This window comes from Eptesicus fuscus, chromosome 3 (genome assembly GCF_027574615.1).
Source record: "Eptesicus fuscus isolate TK198812 chromosome 3, DD_ASM_mEF_20220401, whole genome shotgun sequence".
NCBI classification, from domain to species: Eukaryota; Metazoa; Chordata; class Mammalia; order Chiroptera; family Vespertilionidae; genus Eptesicus; species Eptesicus fuscus.
Window position 1 is genome coordinate 70,491,518 of NC_072475.1, and position 23,499 is coordinate 70,515,016.

Genomic DNA, 23,499 nt, shown 5'->3' on the forward strand with positions numbered 1-23,499 from the left:
CACCCCTATGCATGAATTTTGTGCACTGGGCCTCTAGTGTGTGTGTGTGTGTGTGTGTGTGTGTGTGTGTGTGTGTGTGTGTACATATAATTTTCCTTTAACAACTAAATCCAGAGAAAAATATGAGACAATGGTACCCAAGACATTGAACATCAGGAAATTAAGGACAATAATCCTTGAAAGATGGGGGCGGATTAGATGAATTGCCCTATCTTACTGCCTGGAGAAAGTTTCTAGGCTCTAGAGCAGGTAAAGGGAGTGTAGGTATTGCCCTCTAATCTCCTGAACTAAGATCAACCTACAGGTCAAGAGAAGCCAAGTAGGCAGAGTACTAGAGAGGAGAGAGCTGCATATACTCTGGGAATCTGTAAAGTGCCCCTGAGTATTTAGCTGAACACTGATCAGTGTATGTGTGTGAGAAAACCACCAAAGCCCCTAGCTGAAAAGATTACATAAAACAGTGCCTGTGGTTCCTACAAAACCAGGAATTGTACCTGTTTTCAACAGGCATAGTAGAAAACCTCATAATTTAATATATTTTATTGATTTTTTACAGAGAGGAAGAGGGAGGGATAGAGAGTTAGAAACATCGATGAGAGAGAAACATCGATCAGCTGCCTCTTGCACACCCCCTACTGGGGATGTGCCCGCAACCAAGGTACATGCCCTTGACCGGAATCGAACCTGGGACCCTTGAGTCCGCAGGCCAACGCTCTATCCACTGAGCCAAACCGGTTTCGGCAGAACAGCTTTTAATCTAATTACACTTGGCCTACTGCTGAGGCAAAACCCTGTTCTGGTCTTGTCTAACCAAGTTTAAAAGCAGGACTCTAACAGATTAAATTGTGTCCAACTGTATACTTCCAACAACAAAACAATGCATTTTAAATATAAAGATGTAAAGAAGTTTTACAAATATAGAAAAGAATATGTCATGCTAAGATTAATCTAAAGAGAACTGGAATGACAATATTAATATTAGACAAAGTAGATTTCATAGAAAATAATACCAGCAAGGATGAAGGGTTATTTTCTAGTGATGAGGGATTAATTCATAAAAAAACAACAACAACCATACTGCTTCTAAACATTTATGCTGCTAGTAATAGGATTTCCAAATACATGAAAGAAAAACTGATAAAATGGCATGGAGAAATAGATAAATGTCTATTTGGAAAATTATAGGCAGGCATTTCAACATTTCTCTTTTAAAATTTTCCTTCTTAATAAATAGAATAAATAGACAAAAATCAATGGGAATATAGAAGATTTGAAAAGCTCTACCAACCAAATTGACCTAATTGAAATGTATAGAATATTCTACCCAACAACAATAATGTATGCATTCTTTTCAAGTGCACACCATAACTCAACTATAAAAACTATATTCTGGGTAATAAAGGAATGTTCAATAGATTTAAAAGGATTTAAGTCACGGTTTTTTTTACCACAGTGGAATTAAATTAGAAATCAATAAAGAAAGAGATCCAAAAGAATCCTCAAATATTTGAGAACTAATTAGCACACTTCTAAACAGCCCATAGGTCAAAGAAGAAATCAAAAGGGAAACTGAAAGTACAGAAGTGAACAAAAAGGAAAACACAATATATCTGGCGTGGGATGCAGCTAAAGGAAAACAATATTGTAAAAAGGGAAATTTATGAAACTAAATGACTATTTTAGAGAAGAATAAAAGTCTCATACTAATGACTTCAGCTTCTACCCTAGGAAGTTAAAAAAAATTTTTAAAAAAGCTAAATAAATGAAGAACACGTGAAACACAATAAGCAGAAGAAAAGAATATAACATTAATTAGAGGAAAAACTGGTTCTTTGAGGAAATCACTATAATTGATAAAAAGATAGATCAGGAAAAATAAAAGCAAATTGCTAGTATCAAACAGACTTGAAATCACTACAGATTTTCAAAGGATAATATGGAAATATTTTAAACAACTTTATGACAATAAATTTTGCAACATGGATGAGAGGGACACACTCTTTGAAAGATATAAACTACTAAAGCTCATTCTACAGGAAATAGATAACTTGAATAGCCTTATATCAATAACAGAATAACAGAATTTGCATTTGTAGTTAAAAGCCTTCGCAATTATGTCATTATATATATATATATATATGTATATATATATATATATATGATGACATTATATATATATATATATATATATATATATATATATATAATGCATAAATTTCAAAATGCTATTGAGTGGAATTTAAAGGTTAAAAACCAAAAGCAAAAATTGAAATATCTTTAGGGCTAGGTAAATAATGTAAGCGAATGATATAAAATAGTCATAGGAAAAAATAACTGTCAAAAATACTATCAAACTTTATTTTCATGGAACTATAGTGTGTGTGTGTGTATTGATTAGAGGACAAGTCAATTAAACAAAATATAAAAACAATAGAAAAATCCTGTGATCAATAACTGATTCTTTGAGGAAATTACTATAATTAATAAAAATGGATAAATTGGGAAAAATAAAAGCTTTGCTATCATATTCATATGTATAAACATATGACAACAAAGCTTTTATTTTAATTTGAAAGTAAAACTTAAAGTCAATATGTAAATATTAGTTAATTATGTAATTTTATTGCTTGTGGTGTTTTGGTTCTTCTCTGGAAGAGAAATATGATTCATTTTCTTCCACCCTTAGGTATTACTATGTGTTGGATTTCCTATGACATTGTGGACAGTTTCAAATATTTTACTTTAAATTATTTAACTTCATACAGATTCATAATGGAAAATAGTTCTTGACAAAAGTAGGTACTTCCAAATATGAACAGAATTCTTACACAACAACATACTCATCCTTCCTCTCTTTTTACATGGATGACTCCTTCTCCTTCCTCAGTTCTCTGAATTAAAATTTCTTTTTCAGGGACACCTTTTCACCCATTGTTGTTCCTCATTCTTCTGTTTTCTTAATAGTGTTTTTCAGTACTAGTAGCTACACATTTTTGTTGTTGTTAACCTGATAATCATCTTTTCTACTGGCCTATAAGTTCCCTGGGAACAGGGTCTCTGCCTGTTCCCTCATCACTGTATACCAGGATCTAACTTCATGCCTAACCTACAGTGGGAGCCCAATAAAGAACAGAAGACAGAATGAATAACATGCACTAAGCTCTGGTTAGAGGGCGGGTCTGACAGCTGCCTGTACAGCCTTTTTCATCAGTAAAATGATAACAAAAACATTTTTAATAATTTTTTATAGTTAGAACCATTTATCAGAATTGAAATTGAACACATACTTTGACCAAACTGTGGACCTTTCAGTAATATATTCTATAGAGACTCACTATATGTATACCTTTTAAAGCAGCAACTCATTTCCTACTATGCAAAAAGTCAGATAAGTACCTAAACACGTGTGGAGATGCTTTCTCATCACATTGGTACTTGTAAAAGCAAAAAACAGAAGTTGGAAATTAGCTAAATATATTTAAAAATTAATTAAATAAATTCTGATGTAGTCATCAATGAGCTACTATACAAGAATTAAAATTATAAGACAGGTGGGGCAAAAGTAGGTTTATAGTTGTTCTTATAAAAATACAATAATTAATGTATAATAATACAAGAATAAATTCTGTGCTTTGCATACTCAAAACTGTAGTTAAAAATCACAGTGAAAATAAATCCACAATGTATTGTTAAATAAAAAAAGTTTAAATAAATTATATACAGTAATCACTCCTCTTTTTTATTTAAAAAAACAAAACACCACAATTGATATATGTACCTGAGCATGCCCAAGAAAAATATTTAGAAGGATATTTAGGAAGTTGCTCATAGTGATTATTTCTGGCTAAGGCTATTTTTGAATTCTTTTTGCTACTTGTTTATTGTTACAGAAGCATGCATTAATTTTATAATAATTTTTAAAACTAACAAATATATTTTTATTTGGAACAAAACACTTTTTATGAAGAGTACCCTACCTCTCTTAGGAATGTATTTAAATGCCTCCCATGCTTTTCAATCAGAAATTTCTTCTACCTTATGACCCAGCGATTTTACTTCTGGAAATATATCCCAAGAAACCCAAGTCACTGATTTGCCAGAATATATGAACTCATATTAATTGCAGCATTATTTGCAACTAGAGGCCGGTGCACGAAATTCGTGCACGGGGGTGGGGGTGTGTCCCTCAGCCCAGCCTGCACACTCTCCAATCTGGGACCCCTCTCACAATCCAGGACTGCTGGCTTCCAACTGCTCACCTGCCTGCCTTCCTGATTGCCCCTAACCACTTCTGCCTGCCAGCCTGATCACCCCCTAACCACTCCCCTGCCAGCCTGATTGATGCCTAACTGCTCCCCTGCCAGCCTGTATGCCCCTAACTGCCCTTCCCTGCAGGCTTGGTCACCCCTAACTTTCCTCCCCTGCAGGCCTGGTCACCCACCAACTGCTCTCCCCTGCCGGCCTGGTCACCCCTAACTTCCCTCCCCTGCCGGCCTGATCACCTCTAACTGCCCTCCCCTGTAGGCTTGATCACCCCCAACTGCTCTTTCTGGCTGGCCATCTTGTGGCAGCCATCTTTGTCCACATGGGGGCAGCCATCTTTTGTGTTGGAGTGATGGTCAATTTGCATATTACTCTTTTATTAGATAGGATAGCCATAATTTGGAAGCAGCCCAAGTGCCCATCAGTAGATGAGTGGATAAAAAAGCTGTGGTACATTTACACAATGGAAAAAAAACAAGGGAAATCTTACCTTTTGTGACAGCATGGATGAAGCTGGAGAGTATTAGGCTAAGTGAAATAAGCCAGTCAGAGAAAGTCAGATACCATATGATTTCACTTATATGTGGAATATAATGAACAAAATAAACAAACAAACAAAATAGGAGCAGACTCAGAGTTACAGAAAACAGACTGACAGCTGTCAGAGGGCTTGGGGGTTAAGGGGCTGGGAGAAAAAGATAAGGGATTAAGCAAACAAACAAACAAAAATCTTCATCACCTAGAGTCTACTGGGACCGTCCTAGACAATAGTATTGTGATTATCAGAAGGAAATGGGGGAAGTAGAACAGGGCACAGGGGGATAAATGATGATGGAAGGACACTTGACTTGTGGTCCTGCACACACACTGCAATATACAGATGATATAGTATAGAATTGTTCACCTGAAACCAATATAATTTTATTAATCAGTGTTACCCCAATAAATTCAATAAAATAAAAATATTTCTTTCAATTATGGGGTGTTTCACCTTGGTTAGAAAAGAGAAATGTTTTTAAAAATGGACTTTTATTCTTTTTCTAATGTGTTCCAGAACATATTAATACTTTAAATATTTTTTTGTTTTATTTCACTGAGTATTAAGCATTGTTGGTGAAGTTGTGATTTTGCCATCAAGCTCAATTTGTAAGCTTGATTTTATTTTACATTTGACTATTAGACATATTCAAATAACTAAATCAAAAAACTAATTTTCATAACATCCCATTCAGTATGCAAGAACGTAAGTTCTGGATAAGAAGGTAAACCACCATCCCACCAACAAATGATCAGATCACACTGTGTCATAGAGGGATCTTGTGTTTTTGTTGTTGTTTTTCACAATCTTCTTCAGTAAGAGCTGAATCATAATCCAGCTAATTCACAGGTTCTTTATTAGCACGAATCAATCCAAACAGTCTAACGGGATCATCGTGAATGTTTTCCTCTATTGCCTGGCGCGCGGGTGGGAGACTGTATACTAGGGTAGTCTCAGGAAGGCTGGTGTTCATTCCATGTAACAGCTCATCTTCATTCTTGTCTAATACAGAAATATTTTGCTGCCTGGGCTTTCTGAGCTTCCTCTCACAATTGTGACTCAGTGAGGCGTAAAACATCTGTGATTCATCGATTGCCTAAAAAGAGAGGCATATTAATTTTTTCATTGTTAGCCCATTCTTTCACTTTGATGACTTCTGGGAATTTCTAAGTTCTCTGAAAAGCAAGAAACTTGTTTTCTGGGCTTTAGCTGCCAGTTAGCTTATATGCTATATTCAAATTACCTTCCTAAGGCACAACTTTCATATTTTTACTGTCATGTCTCCAAAATGAAATTCTGGAGACATATAGACTAAGGTTTGAATTTCATTTAAACCTTATATTCAAGGTTTTCCATGCTTGATACTACTCCACCTTTTAAATATTGATTCCTATTACTCCCCTGCATAAACTCTGTATTTCAGGCAAATTGGATAATTCTTCATTTTCCTTTGGGAAATTCCTCTCCCTTCCCTGGTCTGGATTACAGTGCTGTATCCCAAGCCCAGCACAGGACTAAGCATGTGACCTAGGCTGGAACCATCCATCTCCCTGGCAACAGAAACTGGTCCAATAGAAGGCATGTGGTTTCAGCAGAGCCGATTATGCAGCACGTTTAGGATTGATGTACAGATGCAGGAATAGAAAACGTGCTGTTTCCTGAAGTTGGGAAAAAGAAAACCTGGGTCTTCCAGAGGCTTGACCAGCCTCAAGGGAAGAGTCTGTGGTAATGGAAGAGCATGAAGTCAGTAACAGAGGGAAAGAGGGAGGGAGGAGAAGCGAAGAGATCCCTTCTATTCAGTCATCTCAAAAACAAATATTCCCTTACAGCTCCCTGTCATGTGAGCCAGTGATTTTCCTCTTATGCTAAAGTGGTTTGAATTGGGTTTCTGCACTTATAACTTACATCATTCCCAACAATATAAGTCTGGTCAACAATTGGTCAACCTTTTCAAGTGCTGCAGAGTTCAAAAACCGTGATCCTGAGAAAGAACCACGAACTGTACATGGCATAGTCACTGTGACTTCCAGAGTGTTATTTCAGTTGAGTGCATGGGTAGAAAATATACGGCCAGAGGTAAAATAATGCTTATCTCTGGAAAGAAATGGAAACAGTAGAGAAAAGTAAGAATCAATTTAGGAGTTAAACAAGCTGAAGTCAAGTTTTGTTCTTAAATATTGGGGTGATTTGTGTATATTGGTAAATAGTAAAATAGTAATAATTAGTTTTTAAAAAGTGAAAAATGGAGACAAATGATTTAAGGTGCAAGATATGGAAATAAATGGGAGAAATGGTCAAGATCATAAGTAGTAGTGTTGGCTTTGGAAAGAAGAGAGGACGCTTCTGACTTAGGAGGGAAAGGAGAGATTCATGTGAGATTTTGACATGAAGATAAGAGAGAGGAGCAAGCACACACTGTGTCCTTCATATTGTTTAGGATATGAGAATTCTTGTGGACTCATTATATTATTAGGTTTCCTGATAAACTCTTCCTAGTTCATAGAAGATTGAGATGCTGAAATTACAAGTTCTGAACAGTACATATGATTTTCAAAGGGGAAGGAATTTATTTTCATTTTTCCAACAGATATTTCACCCATCAAGCTTTATGCGTAATACCATAGATTCCTTATGCTTTTGTAATTGACTATAGTAAGTAATGTAGTAGCAAACTGGGCAGTGTGTTTGTTGATAATCATTCTAATAAAATGGAATTGAGCAAATGTAAAGAAATTACTTCTAGTTAGTGAAACTAAATTTGTGAGAAGGATGTAATAGAATAAAGACAAATCTACTTAGAGCATTGTTAATTATCCTATATAATAAAAGGCTAATATGCAAATTGTCCCCTCGACCAGGAGTTTGACTGGGAGTTCAACCAGGGGGTGGGGCCAGCTGGCCAGCCACCGGTGGCCCCTCCCTCCAGCCGGCCCTGTCCCTGATCTCCCCCTCTACCCGAACAGGGGCAGGGCCAGGCCCCCAACTTCCCAAAGCCCCTCCCCAGCCGGCCCTACCCCTGAACGGCCCTCCCACCCAGATTGGGGGTGGGGCCGGCCAGCCAACCTTCAGTGTCCCCTCCCCCTGGCCAGCCAGGCCTGATCAGGGCGGATCTGGACCCCAACCATGCACAAATTCGTGTACCAGGCCTCTAGTATAATTTATAAAACAGCAAACTTTTAAGGACATTTTAAGGTTTTGCACAATTTCCACTTTAGTTAAAAGCAGATGTAGCTCAAATAAAGTTGGCCTATTCAAGTCATATTTACTAAATAGCTACTTCTATTCCAGATTCTCAGATTTTTATACTAGTAGCTAAGGTGCTGTGAATTTCTACATTTCAGATGGTGTGGTTATATGGTAACCTTTTTTTTTAGAGGTTTTCTTTTTGTTATCATGGATTTAGCAGGTCATCTTATTATTACATGCAGTTTTTCATTCCTTCTATATAAAAATACATTTTACAATTAATTGAACATCTGATGACAGATTTGCCCATCAGAGGGCGACTTTACCTTTCCTTAGACTTCATCACATTTTGCTTTCTTATTAAAAATTTCAAGAATTTGGGCTGTGGAGGAAATTCATATAAAGAAAAATGGAAAAATTCTGCCTTATTGGGACATTTCCAAGATGTGATCCATCTTAGAGAGGAAAATATTTTCTGTTTGATGGGACTAAATTTGAATTCTGTTTTCCCACCTAGTACCTGATTGCTCTAGGGCAAGTCTTTCATCCTTTTCAAGACTGTCAAACTGGAATAATAATACTACCTCCCTCAAAGAATTTAAGAGGATAATGCATATAAAGCACATAACACAAGACCTGACACATCACAACTGTACAGGAAATACTGGCTGGTTTTAGACAGTAGCAAGAGTGCACATCATTGAAGAAACAAAATCTGGGAGGAGAAGGAATAAGAGTTATTTTAAGTGAAATTTATACCTCAGCAGCATGTAAGCTAAGAACTGTGAATGGCTTTTGATGAAGTCAGTGCTCTGTCTGAAGATGTTGAGCTGATTGTGGTAGGAAAAGGAGAAACTCTCCAATTCTCCTAGGTTTTTATAGGTTTTTGCTTAAGCTATTTCCCTGCCTATTTCTAATTAAGCTCTGTGTAAATACATCTCTTGCCATAAGACCAAAGCCATAGGACTTGTATTAAATTTTACATTCATTTGCCTTGTAAAATAGAAGTATGGTCTTTTATATCCAGCTAATTTACCTTTTAACTAAAGACCTCTCCCTTCTTCCCTCCCTTCCTCCCTCCCTTTCTTCTTCCTTTCCTCCTCTTCCCATAAATTTCTAACATCTAGGTCTTATGTACCTTATACATGTGTCAACTTTTATATTTATCTCTGTGACACACATAATTCTTTTAATTGACTATTTAGGAAGAGAATCCACTTTTCCATTCAAATCTATTGCCTTTGTAATTGTTCACAGTTTTGAATCTTTGAATTTGAGTCTGAGTAGCATTTACTTGTCTTCCAGTTTCCCTTTAGAGTTCAGGTCCCAAAACTTGACACATTTACTCTAAATGTTCTAACAGCTACTTTAATTGTGCATCAGAATGCACGCTTCCTCTGCTCTTGAAACCTGCAGCTGTGCTGTGATCTCCACTGAACTTGACCCTTGATACAGAAAACAAAACTCACCTGTGCAGCCGGGGTAGCTTCTTGCAGTTCATTCACAGATCTCTCTGGTTGGGCTTTCATTTGTTCATAGCAATTTTCATCCATTTGTTCTTGGGAGTTGAAAAGATTTATGATTGACAATGGAAAAACAAAATATATTGGCACAAGTAAAGAGACATGACCCAAGCAACATTTAGCTGTAAATATGAAACCTCCAAGAACCATTTAACTTATCTTTGTCATGAAAATGCAGAGATTCAAATGCAAAGATTCAAAACTGTGAACAATTACAAAGGCAATAGATTTGAATGGAAAAGTGGATTCTCTTCCTAATAGTCAATTAAAAGAATTATGTGTGTCACAGAGATAAATATAAAAGTTGACACATGTATAAGGCACATAAGACCTAGATATTAGAAATTTATGGGAAGAGGAGGAAAGGAGGAAGGGAAGGAGGGAAGAAAGGAAGGAGGAAGGGAGAGGTATTTAGTTAAAAGCACAATCTGCTCTCTGCAGAAGTCTTTTGCCCAATAGCATTAACAATAAGACAAAGGAAGGTCTCTTGGGATAAGGACTAGATCATAGCCATTTTTTAAATACCACTGTAGGCCATGGCAGTTTCAAACTATCATTTAGATGTTGTAGAGATCCCAGGAGTTAAATTTTTGCCTGTGTTTTCTTCTGTTTAAGTGTAACTGCAAATGATGTATGGTGGCATAATGCACAGTGCACCTACACTGATGATTACAATCTGGTAATTATTTCCGTGAGTAAAATGTTTTACTCAGCGGCATTCTGAAACTTATGTCATATTTTTTAAAGGATTTAGAGTATGGTTTTTACTCCATAAATGAATGACAGGACAGTTCAGCCAGGCTGTTCTGAAGGTGGGCTGTCTAATGCTGACTGTAAGTACTTGGAGTTTCTGAGCAGCATCCACCAGCTAGCAGACCTGCACTCATTTCACCCTGTGGGGACAGGCTTAGTGAATCATTCCTGCCTTTCTTACCCCAGATACACCTATTTTAAAGGGACAGGAAAGAGAATTAGTGACAGGTAGGATGGCCAGTGCCTTGGCAGAAACGTGGACTGCTCCAATTTGACCCCATTGAAAAATATATATTTACTATAGTACAAAGTACCTCCCAATTACCCCTTTCTGAAAGCAACACAAAATAAAGGGTCCATAGAGTGATATTTCTCAAAGCATAGTTCATGGAAAACATGCATTAAGATCACCTGGGAGGTTTGTTAAATAGCAGATTCCTGGACCTCCTACATCAGAACCTGTGGGAGGGACCCCTGTGCTCACTTAGACATGGAAATCGTAGATGTGGTGGCTTCAAGCAACTAGAATACATAAACAATGAAGTCCTCAAATCTTACAGGGGAGCACCACGATTCCGCAAGGTGAAACAGGAGGGCAAACTCATTTTACTAGTTCATTGCCGAAAAACAGTTCCTGCTTCCTCAGATGCAGAGATTAGAGGGCACTTTGCTATGGAGGAAAGACAACAATGATATACATGCTTGACTCGTATAAAACTCTCACATTCCTAACTTTAGGAGAATTCCACTCTTTTGATATACAGAGATCCAGATCCATTTAGTCCGTTCCTGGACATCTCTGTGTTGATTCAGAGACCTACAGGAGTGAAGCCCAATTCTCCTGTCCTGCATTAAGTCAAGTGCCTGCAGGGCAAGGACAGGCTTGAGTGCTAGCATCACCCATCAGGCTCTGGGATCAGATCACAGTGGTCTGTTTTGAGGAACTTGAGGTGTTTTGTCTTGGGTGGTTGGGATGTTTCAGGTAATAAGGGGTGATGGGAATTGATGAGGACCTGTTACATCAGAACAAAAATATATAATTCACTCCATGAAGATTTAGCTCTTCTCTTTCCCCACTTGCCATCAAAACAGCCCCAGGGTCTCTACTTACAAAGAACAAGTTTCCACAAGGGAAACCAGAAAATGTATTTATTATTCCAGATAATTCACTGTAGACTTGCTTTTGCATATAGTGCATAAAACACTGTTTCCCTGGTTGGGCCATTTTCTGTTCTAGAAATAGCATTTCACAGAATTCTTTGTGTGTCAACATTCATGGTAATAGAGACTTCCTGTATTCTCATTACCGCTGGAGTGAAATGGAGAGCATATAGAAAACAGGGTGCTAAGTTACACCCAATGCTGCAATGCAATTTATAATGTGTGGCTTTGGAAATGCATACTAAATAACATGCTAACCATGCTTGAATTTATGTTATCATTGGGATATTTAAATGTGATTGTGAGAAGAATAAGCCACCTCAAATTATTTGTGGAATTAAGTGAGGAGGTGTATTAATTTCTGGAAAAATAAAACTTACCTGGGACCACATTATCTAAGTTACCATAAATTGGTGTGTCTTCAATATAATACTCATCCTCCCTATAAGGAAAAAAAAGTATTTATTTTATTAGAATCCACTTGACACAAAGTTCTTAACTAATTTCTCAGTTAAATTTGATATTAGGTAAACTATTGTTCTTGTTCAGCCTTGGCCAACCAATGTAGATACATTTATGTGCGAGTGAGTGAATACAAGTGTGCAAGCATGCCTGCCTCTGTGTGTGTACGTATAAATTTGAATAGTCATTTTTGGACCTTCTTTCAGGGAATAATGATAGCAAGTATTTATTTAGCACTTACTGTTTGTCAGATGCTACTTGAAGTGCATTTTAGATACTCATTTATTGAATCCTTATACAATCGCACAAAATAGGCACTATAGCATCCTTATATTAAAGATAAGGAATATAAGGCACAGAGCGGTCATATGTTTGCTGAAGGTCATAGGAATATCCTCATTCATTATAAATGAGAATAAGTGGCAGAGCTGAGATTAGAACCTAGCTTATCTGTGTTCTTAACTATACAGTGTATACTTCCTGTTTACTTGCCCAGACTTTCACTCTGAAAAATCCCCTAAAACTGTGTTTACTAAGTAAATATTCATTGACAAGGATGTGTAAGAAATAAAAGGCCAAAGAAATATTGGCAGATGCAATGAAATGATTGCCTATTACATCCAGATGCTATTCTATGTGTTACATACATTGTATCAAAGACCCAGGGAAATTCTGTCAAAATAATATTATCATTCCCCACTTTAGAGAAGCCTGAGATTCAGAAATATTAATGCATTTTCCCTAACTTTATATGTAATGTCAGCAATAACTAGCAATTATGAAAGCTTTTCTTTATGCCAGTGCTCACTGAACCCTCAGATGCATTTTATTTTGATCCCCACTGTGCACATAAGGAATTTGTAGCTCATAGAGGTAAATTGTCCAAAGATACACAGACAGTAGCTGGCAGTGCCGGTATTGTAATGCAAGGCTGGTCCTAAAGCCCTGAATCCTATTTGCTCTTGATGTTTGATTAAGTTTCCTTACAGCCTCATCTGAGTAATCCTGTTAGGAATACAGCGGACATCCACCATTGTCACCAGACAGTAAAGATGGCCCTGGTGACCAGCTTTCACAATAGCAGTCTGGGAACAGAGACCTACCAGGCAGTGAGAGTGACATTTCATAAAATAGTAGCAACTGCTTTAACTTTGAGATTACATATCACGGAGAGCTGGAGGGAATTGCATCGAAAGAAAAAAGAACTCTTATCTCAAGGCTTAACACCTATATTACTCACCATGCTTCTGAAAGAAGACAGAATATATGTAAATAGCAAGTAGACATCCTTAAAAAATTACAGATCAAATGATACCTGGATAAAATGGTTTGAAAAGTCCAGATGCTGGCATGTATTTTGCTTCTCTTATAAAAGGAACTCATTCGTAACCTTTCTTTCCATCAGTAATTCAATGCAGCTTAATATTGGGATACAGAGGAGACACTGCTCATGGTTTTTCTCTGGCTATGCAGAGAATTTAATAGCAAAAGGTGAAGAATTTTTAATAAGACAATCCATTTATTTTCATAGCTCACACAAATAGCAGATACAATCTGCAAATGATAAATCATATCCAAAAAAAATGAACATCATTTCATTCATTATGAATGAAAATAAGATGTGATTTATAATGCAGTGCCCTGAGTCTATAGGCAGGTCTCAGATGATTAATCATCTCAAATGAAAAATTATTCAGAAGCAGTTGCCTAACAAATTTATATATATGTGTATGTATATATATATTTTGCTTATCAATTCCAAATAGCTTCAGTCTTTTGCAAATATCTAATAAACTTTAAGCACAAATGTGTGGCAGTTTTATGTGGAAGATGAATTACTATTAAAAATAAATTAATAAGCTTATATTCCAGAGGCCAGTGCATCTTTGAGTTTTGGGTCAGATCAGATTCTCCATTGCTCAGAAGATGTCTGAAATAGTCCTCTAAAAAATAAGCACATTAAGTGGCACTCCAAAATTTAAAATGGTATTGTTTTTTTACTAGGGCCCAAATTTTCTATTTTCACATAAGTATTTCTTTAGTTTATATTTTAAAGTTGTTATTTATATTTTACTATTATTTCATTGTTAAGTCCTTTGTAGAAAAATATATAAATTATCTAAGTAAATTAAATAATTAAGTTCAATTTTTAAAAACATCATTACTTATGCCTGGGTGGCCTTGGGCATATATTCTGAGTTACAATTTTCTTATTTATAAACCAAGGATATTAAACTATTTAATCCCTATTGTTCTTTTCAGTTCCAAAATCTATGATAAAAATATAGGGTTCCGATATCCAAGTAAAAATAAAAGATATTTCTACAACACTAAATAAAGCCATTTTAAGGGGCTGGAAAGTTGTCAGATTGAGGAAAGAGCAAGCTTAGGGGTCTATCAGAAGTTGATTTGTGTAAGTGTTAACTTGATTTGCTTAATAGATATTTCTTTGAATAGGCAAATATATGTTTGGGTTCCATGACTGTATAAATGTTGTTTAAAGTCATGGGTAATTTTGGCTCCCAAAGTACGTAATCAGAAATTGGCAAGTTGAGAAGTATATACACAAATGTGTGAATTAACATGCCAACCACTTTTTATAGATAAAATGTGCTTGTATAATCAAATTTTGCCTAAATAAAGATATACTACAATAGATTGATTATTAAATCCTTGAAGGATTCTGCATCTTTTCATCTTTGTATGTCTATTGTCTATCAAAGTTCTTATTTATTGAATGAATGTTCTTAAATAAATTAATGTTATAAGAGCACCACCCTCTTTTCTGCATTTGACCTACAGCGAAGAGCCTGCTTGCTTTGAGATGGTATTTTACCAATTTTCCCTTCTGACTCTTATAATTCTCCCAAACTACTGATCCAATCTTTAGCAAAATGATCAAATCACAAGATTTTCTATCCTATTGCATCTTAATTGCCCTTCAAATGGCAAATATCAAATCAATCATTAGATTAATTTATACATAGTTACGTAGGATTGTCTTTGATACATTGTTGTATCCAAGTCAGCAAATTACTCTTGATTTAAGCTAATGACATGACAATTATCTCATGTTATAGAATCCAAGGTTAAGAGTACTACTCATAGCAGTGTGTGTGTGTGTGTGTGTGTGTGTGTGTGTGTGTGTGTGTGTAAATCTGTCTCCAAAATAGACATTTCCACCTGGAGAAGAAAAAAAAAAAAAAAGACCTTATAGAGGACAACAAAAAGTTTATAATCTTATCCTATCTAGTGAAAAAAGTTGTGTTTTTGAAAGACCTCTCAGCCTTTCAGTCTACCATTTCAGAAAGGTCTTGTAGAATCCTCAAGGAAATTCTCTATACTTAGATTTTTTTAATTCCAAAAGAGAAATCTCCAATCTAATGACACATTTGGGTCAGAATATATTAAGAAAATGAAACTTCTTTACTATAATTCACACCATTAAACCTTTTTTTTTTAAGTATCATACTATACAATTTCTCTGCAACTAGCTCAATAAGTAATAAAGAGGGTAAAGTTATAACTGCATGTTATTTTAGAGTTTATTGATCACATTTCTCTAGTGATTGACATTAACCTTAAAAACAGCATATCATGAAACATTCCAGTCAATATTTGTGTGTAAGCATACCTTTAATATTATTAGGTATTGCCAGATTTATTTCCACTCTAAATTCTTAAGGGCCACACAATTTTTATACATAGACTGCACTCTTACAATCTGATCTGAATTATAACCTAAGATATTTCCTCTTGAAATTGATGATAATTCTGTAGATAACAGGTTAGAGTCCCACTCCATTCTTCACCCATCTCTCTCATTAGCTCAGGATGTTTAAGTAAGTAGGGCAGATAATAATGCTATAGCTTTTAATTTTCAGATGGGAATAAAAATAATTAAAATTCACTTTTAATTGTATTTTAACCCAAATACAATTTCCCTGAGCCAAACCTATAAGCAATATTTCATTTGTTACTTTCCCTGGTTCATTGGGAATCACAATGCATAACTCATTTTCTACTTACCTGGGGATGTAGTAATCAGAGTGTCTGTATATTTTATCTGAAAGATATTCAAAGTAGACAAATTAAATAAATGTTTGGACATACATTTGTTAAATCTTCTAGAGAAGGTTATGAGGGTAGCTTAGCCTCAATATCAGTTAATATGTTTATTCAAGCCACTTGGCCACCACTGTTTGAAATAGAGATAAAGATTGTCTCTGATTTGGGTAAATCATAGTCCATATTCTCTCTTGGTAGTTTGGAATAGAAATATAGTGCAGCAGAAAAAAAGAAATAATAAAAATTAGAGCAAAATTGAATGAAATAGAGAACAAAATGACTATATACAAAATTAATGCAAAAGAGTTGGTTCTTTGAAAGATTAATAAAATTGACAAACCCCTGGCTAGACTCACTAAGGAAAAAAGAGAAAATTCTCATATAAACAAAATTAGAAGTGAAAAAGGAGAAGTTACCAAAGAAATTACAGATATACAAAGTGTCATACTAGAATACTATGAAAGACTATATGGCACTAAATTCAACAACCTAGAAAAGAGGGTAAGTTCCTAGAATTATATAACCTTCCGAGTCTAAATCATGAAAAAATGGAAAAATCTAAGTAGACTGAACAAAAGTGTGGAAATTGAAACAACCATCAAAAACCTCCCAAAAAATAAAAGTCCGGGACCAGATGGCTTCACTAGTGAATTCTACCAAATATTCAAAGAAGATTTGATACCTGTCCTCCTAAAACTCTTCCAAAAAATTGCTAAAGGGGAAATACTTCCTAAAACATTTTATGAGGCCAACATAAGCCTGATACAAAAACCTGGCAAGGATAATACTATAAAAGAAAACTACCCACCAATATCTCTGATGAATTCAGATGCAAAACTCCTAAACAAAGTACTAGCAAATAGAATACAGCAGTACATCCAAAAAATAATATATCACGATTAAGTGGGGTTCATTTCAGAGGCACAAGGATAATTCAACATACACAAGTCAATCAATGTAATACACCACATTAACAAAGGAAAAAATTAAAATCATGTAATCTTATCAATAGATGCAGAAAATGTATTTGATAAGATACAATATCCATTTATATTAAAACACTCAATAAAATGGGTATAGAAGGAGAGTATCATTATATAATTAAGATAATCTATGAGAAACACTCAGCTAAAATCATACTCCGTGGTGCCCAGCCAGTGTTGCTCAGTGGTTGAGTTTTGTCTCATGGACCAGGAGGTCACAGTTTGATTCCCAGTCAGAGCCTATGCCTGGGTTACAGGCTGGATTCCCAGTGGGGGCATGCAGGAGGTGGCCAATTGATTCTCTCTCATAGGTAATGCTTCTATCTCTCTCTCTCCCTCTCCCTTTCTCTCTCTGAAATCAATAAAAAATATTTTTAAAAAGAAGGAAAAAAATAAAATCATACTCATTGGTAAAGAACTGAAAGCTTTTCCTCTAAAATCAGAACAAGACAAGGATGCCCACTCTTACCACTCTTAATAAACATAGTTCTGGAAGTTCTAGCCAGAGCAATCAGGCATAAGGAAGAAGTAAAAGGCATTTAAATCATTAAGGAAGAAGTAAAAGGGTCACATTTTTAAAGATAACATGATTCTATACATAGTAGATCCATAAGGCTCAACAGAAAAACTATTAGAGACAATAAATAAATGCAGTAAAGTTGCAGGATACAAAGTCAATGTACAAAAATCTACTACTTTCCTATATACTAACAATGAAACTTCAGAAGAAGAAATGGAAAAAAATCTTTTTGCCATTGCAACAAAATGAATAAAATACATAAGAATAAACTTAACAAAGGATGTGAAGAAACTATATAGTGAAAACTACAACGCATTATTAAAAATGATTGAAAAAGACACAATGAAATGCAAAGATAAAAAAAAAACAAAAAAAACAGAACAAATAATTGTCAGATTTGTATGGAACCACAAAAGACTCCAAATAGCCAAAACAATCCAGAGAAAAAAGAATGAAGCCAGAGGTACCACACTCCCTGACTTCAAATTATACCATAGAGATCTGATAATAGAAAACAACATAGTATTGGCAGAAAAACAAGCACACAGACCAATGGAATGGAATTGAGAGCCCAGAAATAAAACCTCATGTTTATGGGAAAATAATTTTTTACAAAGAAGCCCAAAACACACAATGAAGAAAAGAAAACCTCTTCAATAAATGGTGCTGAGAAAATTGGAAAGCCACATACAAAAGAATGAAAGTAGATTACAGTTTTTCCCCATGTACAAAAATTAATTAAAAATGGATCAAAGACTTAAATATAAGATCCGAAACAATAAATTACATAGAAGAAAATATACATACTAAACTTATGGACCATGGTCATAGAGAATATTTTATGAATTTGACCCCAAAGGGAAGGGAAGTAAAGGCAAAAATAAATGAATGGGTCTATGTCAAACTAAAAAGCTTTGGTACAGCCAAAGAAACTGACAACAAACCAAAGAGGCAGCCAACCAAATGGGAGATGATATTTGCAAATAACAGCTTTGATAAGGGTTCATTATGTAAAAATATATCAAGAATTCATACAATTCAACACCAAACAAGCAAACAATCCATTAAAAAATGGGCAGAGGACCTGAATAGACATTCTCCCAAGAAGACATACAAATGGCCAATCAAATATAAAAAGATGTTCAACTTCACTATTAGGGATATGCAAATCAAAACTACAGTGAAATACCACCTTTCAACTTAGAATGGCTACTATCAACAAGATAGGTGAAAATAAGTATTGGAGAGGTTGTAGAGAAAAAGGAACCCTCCTTCACTGGTGGTGGGAATGTAAACTGGAACAGCCAGTATGGCTGTTCCTCAAAAAAATTAGGAATAAAGTTACCATGTGACCCAGCAGTCCTTCTTCTGAGTATCTATCTAAAAGAACTCAAAAACATTTATTTGAAGATACATGCACCCCAATATTCATTGCATCATTATTCATGGTGGCCAAGATATGGAGACAAGCAAAGTGTCTTTATATAGAGGACTGAATAAAGAGATGTGGTACATATATACTATGGAATACTACTCAGCCATAAGAGAATATGACATATTGCCATTTGCAACAGCATGGATGGCCCTAGAAAATATTATATAAAGTGAAATAAGCCAGTCAGAAAAAAGCTAAGAAGCATATGATTTCACTCATATGTGGGATATAAAACTCATAGACATAAATAATGAGTGGTTACAAGATGAGAAAGTATTGGGGGGCGGGAGGTAGTAAAGGGTAAAGGGTGCCAAATATGTGGTGATGTAAGATGATTTGATTTTGGCTGGTGGGTACAGAATGCAATATACAAATCATGTATCATAGAAATGTACACTTAAAACCTATGTGAACTCATTAATCAATGTCACCCCAATAAATTTAATAAAAAATGCACGCAGTAAAATAGCTTTTAGAAGAAACAGTACGCTGATCAGAGATCTGATGTAGGATTGTAAAACCATGAAAAAATGATGTGTCAATTATCAGAAAGTAACCCAGGTTGAACCTTGAAGGTGCTGGTTCAAAGGCAAATAAAAGGAAGTATTTTTATTTACAATCCTATCTAATAAAAGAGTAATATGCAAATTGACTGTACCTCCGCTACACCCACCAGACAATCAGGAGTGAGTATGCAAATTAACCCACCCAAGATGGCTGCGGCCACAGAGAGAGCAGGAGGGAGGCTTGGGTTTCCCCGGCAATGGAGGAAGCCAAGCTTTCCGCCTGCCCTTGCTGGCCCAGGCCTCCACTCAATGCTACAAAGTTTCAATTATAGAAGATAAATAAATCCCAACAAAAATGGCGGCAGCCACGGAGCTGGAGAGGGCAGGAGGCTAGGGTTGCCCCCAGCGATGGAGGAAGCCAAGCTTTCCACACACCCTGGCCAGCCCAGGCCTCTGCTTACGGCTACAAAGTTTCAATTGTAGAAGATAAATAAATCCCAGATACCAGGGCCTCTGCTTGGGTCCCTGGGGGGCATGGCCAGCCTGAAAACCACTACAGGCCCCTTGCTCAGGCCGCCCCATGCCCCAAGGGAACCCCTACCCTGATCAGGGACACCCTTTAGGGCAAACCAGCTGGCCCCCACCCATGCACCAGGCCTCTATCCTACCCAATAAAAGAGTAATATGCAGATTGACCATCACTCCAACACACAATATGGCTGCCCCCATGTGGTCAAAGATCCTGCCCCCATGTGGACACAAGATGGCCAGCGGGGGAGGGAAGTTGGGAGGGACCAGACCTGCAAGGGAGGGCAGTTGGGGGTGATCAAGCCTGAAGGGGAGAGCAGTTAGGGGTGACCAGGCCTGCAGGGGAGGGCAGTTAGGAGAGACCAGGCCCACAAGGGAGGGAAGTTAGGGGCAAACAGGCTGGCAGGGGAGCAGTTAGGCATCAATCAGGCTGGCAGGGGAGTGGTTAGGGGGTGATCAGGCTGGCAGGCAGAAGCAGTTAGGGGCAATAAGGAAGGCAGGCAGAAGCAGTTAGGGGCAATCAGGAAGGCAGGCAGGCGAGCAGTTGGGAGCCAGCAGTCCTGGATTGTGAGAGGGATGTCCAACTGCCCGTTTATGAGCAGTCGGATATCCCTCGAGGGTTCCCAGATTGGAAAGGGTGCAGGCTGGGCTGAAGCACAGCCCTCCCCCTGCCTCCCCCCCCCACCCCGTGCACAAATTTTGTGCACCGGGCCTCTAGTTAAATATATGTATTTAAATTTTTTAAATAGTTTCAAGAATATTTTTTTTTTTTTTTGGTGAAAGACATTTATAATTAATTATTGAGGAACATTAAGGCAAATTCAGAGTACAGTTTCAATAATTAAGAACAATACAGTGGTATTTTGGCCCTGGCCAGGTGGCTCAGTTGGTTAGAGTGTTGTCCTATATACCTAAAGGTTACAGGTTTGATTCCCATTCAGGGCCCATACGTAGGTTGCAGGTTGGATCCCCTTGGTGGCACATATGGAGGGCAACCAATTGATGTTCTTTCTCACATTTCTCTCTCTCTCTCTCTCTCTCTCACTCTCTCTCTCTCTCTCTCTCTCCCCCTCAAGCCAATAATTATATCTTTGGGCGAGGATTTTTCAAAAATCAATATTATGAAGTTTGTATTATCTGTTCTTCAATAAATTTTCTTTGATGTTGAACTAGGTGAATGTATATAATATGATATTTATTATATTTTTATTATATATTATTTAACTTGGTGTTAAATAAAAACAAAAATCTTGCAGAAGTTATTTTTATAAAAATGAAGTGCAGTATTATCTAAGTCTCTGACAATGATTCAGACACAGTAGTAACCAAATAGTGATCTTTAAGCTTTAACACATGAAAAACACTGTGTATTGGTAAGGAACTAGCACAAACATTTCCAAATAATTGAATGAATTACCAAACAACTACAAAGATTATTTTTTGGTAGATTTATGTGTGGCAAAGTTAATTTATTCTCCATAGAGGTCATTAACTGTTAGACAAACATTACTGGAAAAACGTATTAAAATCATTACATTGGAGGATGAAATGGACATGTCACATGTCAGTGTGTTTGGAATAATTCTGTGAAGGACCAAATGCAGAAAGTTTTTGCAAAACCAAGCAGCTATTGGACCAAAAATGATGAATGTAATTCATTGGGGATATATCCAAAATACTCTTCTAGCCCATAAGAAATGCCCCACCATGAGCTGCATATAAAAAGTGGTGTTGTTTTCAACTACCTTCAGATTAGTTTTGTCAACATGAGAGCACATAGATGCAGGAGAAGCACCTGCTGTTGCACAAATCACAGTTAATGGAAACCCAACAAAATCAGAAACTTGAGAAACTAACAGTGTCAATGAGCATAAGAATAAAAAATAGTTAACACAGGTCAGAAAATTGTAAGCTGGAAAATATAAAGTATGTGCTGATTTTTTTTATATGACAGAATGTTTATATCCATGTATCAGTGACTATTCATATTTGTCTGGAATTAAAGTATATACACAAGAATAGCCTGATGTATCATGGAACAAATTTAAGGTGAAAAATCAGAAGACATTGGATTTAAGTAGCAGTTCTTTGATGCATTTGCCATGTAACACATGCAAATCACTTTAAGATAGATTCTCATTTTACCCATAAGTAAGGATAATAATGCCCATGCCAGGTAAGCAGATGTAGAAGATAACTAAAATAAATTTTGTAATAACATCATAGAAAATGACAAAGTTGATTTTCAATATTATACATTCTAAATCCACAATTTAATTGTGCTGATTTGAATTGGGAAGTTTCTTCATTAAATGGATTAGCAAAAAACAACTGATATAATTAAGGTGCTATTTTATTGGTAAAAGTAATAAGTAAAATATAAGTAAAACTTGATCCAGAATGCAATAACCAAATCTCACCTTCGCCAGAGGGGCTGTCACCATCTGAGTGTTAAGTTGAAAGAAAGGATAAAAAATAATGTGAAAACAAAAATAAAGAGTGACATTACTTAAATAGAATAAGAAAAATAGGTATGGAGTACAAATATTTCCCCAAACAAACTAAAAGATAATGTGGGTTTTCCAGGGGAGGTAGCTGGAGTATGATATTGGTGCCTGGAAAGTCGGTTCATATAATGTGTAAAAGAACAGCTCTATAGAAAGAAAATGCAAAGAAGAGTTTTAGAAAAAAAAAAAAGCATTTGGGGAAAAAGGAAGTAGAGTCAATTATGTAAAAGATACGATATAATAATGTGATGCTTAGGTAAAAGAAAAGAGAACTAAAATAAAACATGAAAAAAAAAGTCACAGGTTAAAAAAAAAAAATTATGTGGCAAGACCAGCTGTATTGAAGAAGCACTCTGAATGGAAGAACTAAAAAAAAAAAAAAAAAAAAGTTCAAGGACACTGCACATTTCATGCTACTCTTGGGATTTAAATGTGTAATCTGGAGCAGGACACTCAGGACTTGTGTGGGTTTAGTTTTACAGTAAGGAGTTTTCAGTTTTACTGGATAGGATCTGAGCAAAGGGGGGATTAGTAATGAAGTCTGGAGGTTCCAGCTAAGGGGAAAAAAGCTCAGGCTCCTGAAAGGGCTTCCTCTGTCCTGAGGGCTTCTTTACAAATAAATGGAAGGATTTATTTATTTATTTATTTATTTTTAAAATTTCTTTATTGATTATGGTATTACATATGTGTCCTTATTCCCACATTACCCCCTAACACTCCCATTCATGCCCTTACCCCCTGTTGTCTGTGTCCATTGATTAGGCTTATATGCATGCATATAAGTCCTTTGGTTGATCTCTCCCCCTTTAACCCCACCCTCCCCTACCTTCCCTGAGGTTTGACGTTCTGATCGATATTTCTCTGTTGCTACCTCGTCTTCTCAATGATAATCAGTAAGACAAAAAACAGCTTTTATTTTGCTGTAAAGCAGTTACATTGGCAGGACTCTGTTTGAGAAGACCTGGGTGAGTTTTCATAATCCTGCCCTGTGATTCAGATACAAACACTTGTTTGTTTCAGGTTCATGGTTGGAGGGTGTGAGCAAACATTTGCTTTTATTGTTTTT

General features: G+C 36.1%; 1 protein-coding gene across 1 annotated transcript in view; it reads right to left on the reverse strand.

Moving 5' to 3' along the window:
- Nucleotides 1-5,639: 5,639 nt before the first annotated feature.
- The window catches only part of LOC103290762 (T-cell receptor-associated transmembrane adapter 1), a 33,612-nt gene continuing 15,752 nt past the window's right edge, over nucleotides 5,640-23,499 (reverse strand). Inside the window, exons 3-6 of the mRNA XM_008146677.3 lie at nucleotides 15,916-15,952; nucleotides 11,805-11,866; nucleotides 9,457-9,545; nucleotides 5,640-5,897 (exon numbers count right to left, since the gene is read on the reverse strand). Of these exons, the coding sequence (XP_008144899.2) occupies nucleotides 5,640-5,897; nucleotides 9,457-9,545; nucleotides 11,805-11,866; nucleotides 15,916-15,952 (446 nt within the window). The remainder of the gene's footprint in view (nucleotides 5,898-9,456; nucleotides 9,546-11,804; nucleotides 11,867-15,915; nucleotides 15,953-23,499) is intronic.